This window comes from Eumetopias jubatus, unplaced genomic scaffold (assembly GCF_037043125.1).
Source record: "Eumetopias jubatus isolate StellerSeaLion01/CBP00866 unplaced genomic scaffold, mEumJub1_p1.0 scaffold_1, whole genome shotgun sequence".
Taxonomy (NCBI): domain Eukaryota; kingdom Metazoa; phylum Chordata; class Mammalia; order Carnivora; family Otariidae; genus Eumetopias; species Eumetopias jubatus.
The window spans coordinates 211,837,124-211,847,616 of record NW_028274807.1 but is presented as its reverse complement, the minus strand read 5'-3'; the positions used below and the strand labels follow the sequence as shown (position 1 = coordinate 211,847,616).

At 39.2% G+C, this 10,493-nt stretch overlaps 1 protein-coding gene across 1 annotated transcript; it reads right to left on the bottom strand.

The window, feature by feature from the left end:
* Nucleotides 1-5,234: 5,234 nt before the first annotated feature.
* Nucleotides 5,235-6,173, bottom strand: LOC148165190 (olfactory receptor 7G1-like). The gene has a single exon (XM_088022564.1). It carries the CDS (start codon nt 6,171-6,173, stop codon nt 5,235-5,237), a length of 939 nt encoding a protein of 312 aa, XP_087878690.1.
* Between the last annotated feature and the right edge of the window lie 4,320 nt (nt 6,174-10,493).

Genomic DNA, 10,493 nt, shown 5'->3' with positions numbered 1-10,493 from the left:
AAGCCTAAGCCACGCATGAGAAGAGAAATAATTAAGATTAGAGCAGAGATAGGGGCGCCTGGGTGGCTCAGTTGGTTGAGTGACTGCCTTCGGCTCAGGTCATGATCCTGGAGTTCCGGGATCGAGTCCCACATCGGGCTCCCTGCTCAGCAGGGTGTCTGCTTCTCCCTCTGACCCTCTTCCCTCTCGTGCTCCCTATCTCTCATTCTCTCTCTCTCAAGTAAATAAATAAAATCTTATTTAAAAAAAAGATCAGAGCAGAGATCAATGACTTAGAAACCAGAAATACAGTAGATCAGATCAACAAAACTAGAAGCTGGTTCTTTGAAAGAGTTAATAAGATCGATAAACCACTGGCCAGACTTATCCAAAAGAAAAGAGAAAGGACCCAAATTAATAAAATTATGAATGGAAGAAGGGAGACCACGACTAACACCAAGGAAATAGAAAGAATTATCAGAAATTATCATCAACAACTATATGCCAATAAATTAAGCAACCTGGAAGAAATGGATGCCTTCCTGGAAACCTATAAACTACCAAGACTGAAACAGGAAAAAATAGACAACCTGAATAGGCCAATAACCAGTAACGAGATTGAAGCAGTGGTCAAAAACCTCCCAAAAAATGAGTCCAGGGCCTGATGGATTCTCTGAGGAATTCTACCAAACATTCGAGGAAGAAAAAATACCTATTCTCCTGAAGCTGTTTCAAAAAAATAGAAACAGAAGGAAAACTTACAGACTCAATTCTATGAGGCCAGCATTACCTTGATCCCAAAACCAGGCAAAGACCCCATCAAAAAGGAGAATTTCAGACTGATACCCCTGATGAATACGGATGCCAAAATTCTCAACAAGATCCTAGCTAATAGGATCCAACAGTACATTAAAAGGATTATCCATCACGACCAGGTGGGATTTATCCCTGGGATGCAAGTGTGGTTCAACATTCGCAAATCAATCAATGTGATAAAACACATAAATAAGAGAAGAGAAAAGAACCACATGGTCCTTTCAATTGATGCAGAAAAAGCATTTGACAAAATACAGCATCATTTCCTGATTTAAACTCTTCAGTGTAGGGATAAAGGGACCATTCCTCAATTTCTTAAAATCCATCTATGAAAAGCCCACAATGAATATCATTCCTAATGGGGAAAAGCTGAGAGCCTTTCCCTTAGGATCAGGAACAAGACCAGGATGCCCACTCTCACCACTATTGTTCAACATAGTACTAGAAGTCCTAGCAACAGCAATCAGACAACAAAAGAAAGAAAGGTATTCAAATTGGCAAAGAAGAAGTCAAACTCTCTCTCTTCACAGATGACATGATACTTTATGTGGAAAACCCAAAAGACTCTACCCCCTAATTACTAGAACTCATACAGCAATTCAGTAATGTGGCAAGATATAAAATCAGTGCACAGAAATCAGTTGCTTTCCTATACACTAACAATGTGACTGTAGAAAGAGAAATCGGGGAATGGATTCCATTTACAATAGCACCAAAAACCATAAGATACGTTGGAATAAACCTAACCAAAGAGGTGAAGGATCTATACTCTAGAATCTACAGAACACTCATGAAAGAAATTGAAGAAGACAGGCGCGCCTGGGTGTCTCAGTCGTCAAGCGTCTGCCTTCAGCTCAGGTCAGGATCCCACAGTCCTGGGATGGAGCCCCACGTCAGGCTCCCTGCTCAGCGGGAAGCCTGCTTCTCCCTCTTCCTCTGTCCCTGCTTGTGTTCCCCCTCTCAATATATATCCCCCTCTCTGTCAAATAAGTAAATAAAATATTAAAAAAAAAAGAAATTGAAGAAGACACAAAAAGATGGAAAAACATTCCATGCTCATGGATCGGAAGAATAAACATTGTTAAAATGTCTATGCTGCCCAGAGCAATCTATACTTTCAATGCCATCCTGATCAAAATACCAATGGCATTTCTCAAAGTGCTGGAACAAACAATCCTAAAATTTGTACAGAATCAGAAAAGACCCTGAATCGCCAAGGAAATGTTGGAAAAGAAAAACAAAGCTGGGGGAATCACATTGACTGATTTCAGGCTCTATTACAAAGCTATGATCACCAAGACAGCATGTATTGGCACAAAAGCAGACACATGGATCAACGGAACAGAACAGAGAGCCCAGATATGGACCCTCAACTCTGTGGTCAACTAATCTTCGACAAAGCAGGAAAAAATATGCAATGGAAAAAAGACAGTCTCTTCAATAAATGGTGCTGGGGAAACTGGTCAGCTATATACAGAAGAATGAAACTTGACCATTCACTTACACCATACACAAAGATAAACTCAAAATGGATGAAAGACCTCAATGTGAGACAGGAATCCATCAAAGTCCTAGAGGAGAACATAGGCAGTAACCTCTTCGACACTGGCCACAGTAACTTCTTTCAAGACACATCTCCAAAGGCAAGGGAAACAAAAGCTAAAATGAACTTTTGGGACTTCATCAAGATAAAAAGCTTCTGCACAGCAAAGGAAACAGTCAACAAAACGAAGAGGCAACCCACGGAATGGGAGAAGATTTTTGCAAATGACACTACAGGCAAAGGGCTGATATCCAAGATCTATAAAGAACTTCTCAAACTCAACACTCAAAAAACAAATAACCCAGTCAAAAAATGGGCAGAAGACATGAACAGAAACTTCTCCAAAGAAGACATACAAATGGCTAACAGACACATGAAAAAATGTTGATCATCATTAGGCATCAGGGAAATTCAAATCGAAACCACGTTGAGATACCACCTTCCACCAGTTAGAATGGCAAAAATTGACAAGGCAAGGAACAACAAATGTTGGAGAGGTTGTGGAGAAAAGGGAACCCTCTTACACTGTTGGTGGGAATGCAAGTTGGTACAGCCACTTTGGAAAACAGTATGAAGATGCCTCAAAAAAATTAAAAATAGAGCTACCTTATGACCCAGCAATGGCACTACTGGGCATTTACTCCAAAGACACAGATGTAGTGAAAAGAAGGGCCATATGCACCCCAGTGTTCATGGCAGCATTGTCCACAATAGCCAAATTGGAAGGAGCCAAGATGCCCTTCAACAGATGAATGGATAAAAAAGATGTGGTCCATATATACAATGGAATATTACTCAGCCATCAGAAAGGATGAATACCCAACTTTTGCATCAACATGGATGGGACTGGAGGAGATGATGCTAAGTGAAATAAGTCAAGCAGAGAAAGTCAATTATCATATGGTTTCACTTATTTGTAGAACATAAGGAATAGCATGGAGGACGTTAGGAGAAGAAAGGGGAAAATGAAGGGGGGGAAATCAGAGGGGGAGATGAACCAGGAGAGACTATGGACTCTGAGAAACAAACTGAGGGTTTTAGAGGGGAGGGGGGATGGGTTAGCCAGGTGATGGGTATTAAGGAGGGCACGTGTTGCATGGAGCACTGGGTGTTATATGCAAACAATGAATCATGGAACACTACATCAAAAACTAGTGATGTACTGTATGGTGACTAACATAACATAATGAAAGAAGAAAGAAAAGAAGAAAAGAAAGAAAGAAAGAAAGAAAAGAAAGAAAGAAAGAAAGAAAGAAAGAAAGAAAGAAAGAAAGAAAGAAAGAAAAGAAAGAAAGAAAGAAAGAAAGAAAGAAAGAAAGAAAGAAAGAAAGAAAGAAAAAAAGAAAGAAAGAAAGAAAGAGAAAGAAAGAAAGAAAGAAAGAAAGAAAGAAAGAAAGAAAGAAAGAAAGAGAAAGAAAGAAAGAAAGAAAGAAAGAAAGAAAGAAAGAAAGAAAGAAAGAAAGAAAGAAAGAAAGAAAGAAAAAGAAAGAAAGAAAGAAAGAAAGAAAGAAAGAAAGAAAGAAAGAAAGAAAGAAAGAAAGAAAGACTTCTGAGAAATGAAAAAAAAAGATTTAACCTTTAACTTGTTCAAAAATAAGAAAATTTACAAATTGGATAGGGATACACATGGTTGATAATAACATTGAATCCCACTGCCAATTTTAGAGGGCAAATGTGATCAAATATGGCAACCTCATAGGATTCAACCTAACAGAACATGAAACAAAGTGATAAATACAAAGTTCAATATAGTGTTTGTCACTGGGGAGAGAGAGGGTAATGTGGCTGGGACACCATCAAATGGACTGTCTGTGGCACTGCTTTATTTCTTCACCTAGGTGAGAGGTATGTGTTTTACTAAGCTACCGTTTTTTTAAAACCATAGATACATTTTATATACTACTTTGTATATATTTTAACAAGAGAACTTTAGGAAAGGTCTCATATTCCAGATTCTAAATACATTCTTTCATAGATTTCTTCCATCCGTTGCAACCATCTGGACCATAAGGGGAGCTAGACCTATGAGGAAGCCACCATGTGGATGAATAAATGAAGTCTTCCTGTCCAGTTCTTATATACCCCTACTTCTGAAGTCCTTACAGTGAAAGAGAATTCTTTTTTACAGCTTTACAGAGGTATACTTACAAAAATTGTATAAAGTTAAGGTGTGCCATGTGATGACTTAATATATGTACGCACTGTGCACTGATTGCCACAAGAAAGTTTATTAATGCATCCATCACCTTATAACCCTCTTTATATTTTGAGCATATTAGAGTCAGGATTTCTTTTTCTTATTACAGCCAAAGACCAAATTTAATTATCTCCTATCATGCCAAACCACTAAGATAACCTAATAATGCCATCTTATATATCATGGAACTGAGTGTAGTGGTTGCTGATATTGTCCTGCACAGGTACACTTTCCAGTGACTGGAATTGGTGATTCCTGAATTGGGGTACAAAATATCAGCACCTGGCCTCCTAGCAGCTCCAACACTGAAGTGCGATTCTCATGGTATGATCCTAGATTCAGGTAGACTCACAACATCCTCATTTAAATTCTTTCCCTGTTCTGTTTAACCTTATCCCACTTCTCTTCTGAAAACAAACCTCACAAAATCACTACTACAAGAACCCCTGACCCAGGTTCTGCTTTTAAGGAATCTGACTCAGAAACTGAGATTAGAGATTTGAAATCACTTGCCAAACACCACATTGCTGGATAAAGTGCAAGTTAGTTTTCCACATCAAATTAAAATGCACATGACCATTATGCTATCTCGTAATTTCAGAAGAAGTTGATGATGCAAGAATCAGATATTCTGGCTCATCATGTATTTTTGTCACTCTGACTCATTCTAGAAACCACAGTCGAATGCCAATGACACAATCATAGAAGAGAAGGTGTCCTACTGGTAAGTTTCTTCAAGGCTCCCTTCATGTCCCTGTTCCTCAAGCTGTAGATGAAAGGGTTCATCATTTGAGGGACAACAGAGTACATCACTGAAACCACTGCAGTGTTTCTGGAAGAGTTAGTAAGAGCAGAACTTATGTATACCCCCAAACCTGTCCCATAGAACAAAGACACAACTGACAGGTGAGACCCACAGGTGGAAAAAGCTTTATACTTCCCACCTGCTGATGGCATTCTCAAAACAGAGCATACTATCTGAGTATAAGAGAAAATGATTCCACACAGAGGAATACCGCCAAATATGCTAGTTGCAAAATATATCAGGATGTTATTGATGAGGGTGTCAGAACATGCAAGCTTGATGACCTGAACAACTTCACAGAAGAAGAGAGGGATTTCAAGGTCTGTGCAGAAGGTCAGTTGCAACACCATCAGACTGTGCATCAGGGCATCCACAATGTTAATGCACAAGGAGAGTAGAATCAGAAGGCCACAGAGGTGGGAGTTCATGATGACGGTGTACCTCAGTGGATGACAGATGGCCACATAGCGGTCATAAGCCATTACTGCAAGAAGAAAACTTTCCAAACTAGCAAAAACCAGGACAAAGTAGATCTGTGTGAGGCAGCCTGTATAAGTGATGCTCTGATTCTGTGCTTGGATGTTTACCAGCATCTTTGGGATGGTGGTTGTGCTTAAACAGATGTCAGTAAAGGACAGGTTGGAGAGGAAGAAGTACATGGGGGTGTGGAGGTGGGAGTCGGAGCTGACAGCCAGGATGATGAGCAAGTTTCCCAGGATGGTGACCAGGTATATGAATAGAAACAGAATAAAGAGAAGGGGCTTCAGTTCTGGATCCTCTGTCACTTCCATAAGAAGGAATTCTGAAACCCCTGTTTTGTTTCTGGGTCCCATGTCGTTGATGAATCTGATGGAGAAGGTGGAGTGACAACACAATCAAATGTGTGTTTTCTAGACCAGCAGGTGAAGTATCACCAGAGACAAACACTGTTTTAGGATGGGATGGAGACTAATAGAGAGGGATAAGAAGTAGGTGCCTTCAGGATGCCTGGGTGGCTCAGTCAGTTAAGCGCCTGCCTTTGGCTCAGGGCATGATCCCAGGGTCCTGAGATCAAGTCCCACATCAGGCTCCCTGCTCAGTGGGGAGTCTGCTTCTCCCTCTGCCTTGCCGCTCCCTCTGCTTGTGCTCTGTATCTCTCTCTCTCTCTCTCTCTCTCTCTCTCTCTCTGAGAAATAAGTAAAATCTTTAAAAAAAAGAAGTAGGTGCCTTTTGTATGCATATTATTCTATTCCTTTAACAAAAACCTGAAGGTGATACAGCAGAGTGTCATCCATTGTTAATTCCCACAAGGGTTAACAGGTGGCCATTTTTAAAAAAATTACACTCTATGCTATTCTGATTATTTGAAACATTTGGTAATTTTATAAAGAGAAACAGACAGGGGAGGCAGCTGAAGATTCTGTCTGGATCCCCAAAGACCTCTGAGGCAAGCAACTGAGATAATACATAAGTATGTGAAGAACCCAGAATATTTTACTGATGTACAATACACATAATAAAAATCTACCATCTACAAATCTAAAAAAAAAAAAAGAACCAGGAATGGGAAGATAAAGTGAACTTTACCAAATTTCCTGCCTCCCACCACCACCAGATTGCAAGTAAATGTCAGATAATTTTATAACAGCCATCCTGTTTTATAAAAAGCATATTTCTACTCAGTAGGAAAATGGTCCTGGCTATAGCAGAGACTGAGTATGATATTAGTAAATCAGCAGTACTTGAGATTGGTATAAAGTACAAGGAAACATGTGAAGCAGATGACAGGCAGGAGGATCCTGGGTGACATGGTTCTAATCATTTGATGCATGTAGTCTTCACAGCTTCCTCTGGATGAAACTGTAGTAAAATATCTGTCCTCATTTTCTAAACATTGACTAATGGACACTAGATTAGCTGGTGGACATTGTAGTAGAATGACTTGACATTTCCTCTGAATGTACCAAATGGAAGACCAATACTCAGGAAGGGCAGAAAGATTGAGTGACCCTCAGGCTCCAGGGCAAGAAAGATCATCTATGAGATGAGGCTCAGGTGTGCTACTTCTTTTCTGGAGAACTGTTGAAGCAAGTGGTCACAGGCAGATTGCAGTCTCTGTATCCCTACAGGTTCAATTTCCAAAGCTCCTCATTAGCCAAGCAATTTTATTATCACTGTGACCCAGGGCAGTGCAAATCCTTCAAGGCTAAGACTCCAGAGGGAGGAATTCAGGATGACTGCTTTTCTGACTCTGAGGCTGGGTATATACCATTCACTATACAATATGTATAAATAAATGGGGGAAAAAAAACCAATTCTAAAAAGTATATGGAATCACAAAAGACCCCAAAGAGTCAAAGCAATTTTGAGCAAGAAAAACAAAGTTGGAGGCATTACACTTCCTTATATCAAGCTACATATCAAAACCATAGTAATTAAAACAGTATAATATTGGCATAAAAACAGATACAGAGCCCAGTGGAATAGAATAGAGAGTCCATAAATAAACTGACACATACACAGTCAACTAATCATTGACAAATGTTCCAAGAATATTCAATGGGGAAGGGGTAGTCTCTTCAACAAATGGTATTAAGAAAACTGGATATTGGGGCACCTGAGTGGCTCAGTATCTGAGTGGCTTAAGCACCTGCTTTCAGCTGGGGTCATGATCCCTGGACCAGGGATCAAGCTCCACATCAGGTTCCCCACTCAACAGGGAGCCTGCTTCTCCTTCTCTCCACCCCCACTCATGCCCTCTCTCTCTCTCCTCAAATAAATAAATAAAACCTTAAAAAAAGAAAACTAGATATCTACATGCATTGGGAAAAAAATTGGATGTGTATCTTACACCATACCAAAAAGCAACTATGAAAGAAATCATATGGTATTTGTATTTCTCAGTCTGACTTATTTCCCTTAGCTTAATATCCTCTAGGTCCATCCATGTTGTCTCAAATGGCACAATATCATCCTTTTTTATGGCTGCCTAATATTCCATTGATATGTATACCACATATTCCTTATCTTTTTTCGTCTATTGATGGATGGAGAAGAGTGGGAGATAGGACATACAGGCTTCCAGTTATGGAATGAATAAGTCATGGGAATAAAAGGCACAGCACAAGGAATATAGTCAATGATACTATAATAGCAATGTATCAGGATAGGTGGCAGCTACACTTGTGGTGAACATAGCATAATGTAAAACTTGTCAAATCAGTATGTTGTATGCCTGAAACTAATGTAACATTGTGTGTCAACCATACTCAAATAAAAAAAAGAAAAAGTAAAATAAAGAGATATTTTAAAAATCAACTTGAATGGATCAAAGACTTAAACAGAAGACCTAAAATCATAAAACTCCTAAGACAAAACATAAGGAAAAAGCTCCTTGGCATGGTCTCGGCAATATGTTTTTGGATATGACACTGAAAGCACAAGCAACATAAGAAAAAAATAAACAAGTTGGACACATCGTACTAAAAAGTTTGCACAGCATAAGGAAAGAACAACATGAAAAGACAACCTACAAAATGGGAGAAATATTTGCAAACCACACATTTGATGAGGAGTTAATATCCAAACTAATAGCAAAAAAAAAGTAACCCCATTTTTAAAATGATGAAATAACCTAAAAAGACATTTCTCCAAAGAAGACATACAAATGGCCAACAGGTATATGAAAAGATGCTCAAAATCACTAATCATCAGGGAAATGCAAATCAAAACCACAATGTGAAATCACCTTACACATGTTAGGATGGCTACTGAAGAAGAAGAAGAAGAAGAAGAAGAAGAAGAAGAAGAAGAAGAAGAAGAAGAAGAAGAAGAAGAAGAAGAAGAAGAAGAAGAGGAAGAGGAAGAGGAAGAGGAAGAGGAAGAGGAAGAGGAAGAAGAAGAAGAAGAAGAAGAAGAAGAAGAAGAAGAAGAAGAAGAAGAAGAAGAAGAAGAAGAAGAAGAAGAAGAAGAAGGAAGAGGAGGAGGAGGAGAAAGGGGGAGAGGGAAGGGGAATGGGAGGGGGAGGAGGGTAAGGAGGAAGGGAGGAAGGGAGGGAGGACTGGAGGGAAGGAGTGTGAGAGAGAGAAAAAGAAGGAAGGAAGGAAGAAAAAAATCAAAAGTGTTGTCAAGGGTGTGGAGAAAACAAAGCCTGGTTTACTGTTGGTGGAAATCGTAAATTGGTAGAGCCCTATGGAAAACACTATAGAGGTACCTCAAAAAGTTCAAAATAGAACTACCATTTGATCCAGCAATCCCACTTCTGGGTAAATACTCAGGTGTACTGAAATCAGGATCTCAAAGAGATACCCACACTCCCATGTTTGTTGCAACATTATTCACAATAGCCAAGATACGAAGCCAATCTAAATGTTCATTAATGCATGAATGGATAAAGAAAATGAGGTATATATTCACAATAGAATATTATTTAACCTTAGAAAAAGAAGGAAATCTTGCCATTTGTGACAACATGGATGGACCCAGAGGACATTATGCTAAGTGAAATAAGCCCAACAGGGAAAGACAAATGTTGCATTGTATCACTATATATGGAATCTAAAAGAGTCAAACTCATGGAAGCAGAGTCAAATGGTGGTTGCTACTGGCTTGGGAGAGAAGTAAATTAGGAGGGTGATGGTCAAAGGGTACAAAGTTTCAGTTGTGCAAAATAAATAAGTTCTGGAAATCTACTATACACCATAGTGCCTACAACTAACAATACTGTACTGCACATTCAAAATTTGCTAAGAGGGTAGATCTTATATTAAGTATTCCTATCACAAAAACTAATAATAAAAATAATTAGAGGGGTGCCTGTGAGGCTCAGATGGTTAAGCGTCTGCCTTTAGCTCAGGTCATGATCTCCAGGTCCTGGGATTGAGCCCTATGTCGGGCTCCCAGCTCAGAGGGGAGTCTGTTTCTCCCTCCCCCTCTCCCCCTGCTTCTGCTCTCTCTGTCTCTCTCTCTCGCTCTTAAAAATAAATAAATAAATTCTTTAAAAAATAAAAATAGTAAGAATGAGGATGGGAGAAAACTTTAGGAAACGATGGATAGACATCATCTTGATGGTGGTGGTGATTTCACAAGTATACACTTATCCCAAACTCACTGAGTTGTATATATTAGTATATACAGCTTGTTTACATGCCAATCATATCTATAAAGTGCTTTTA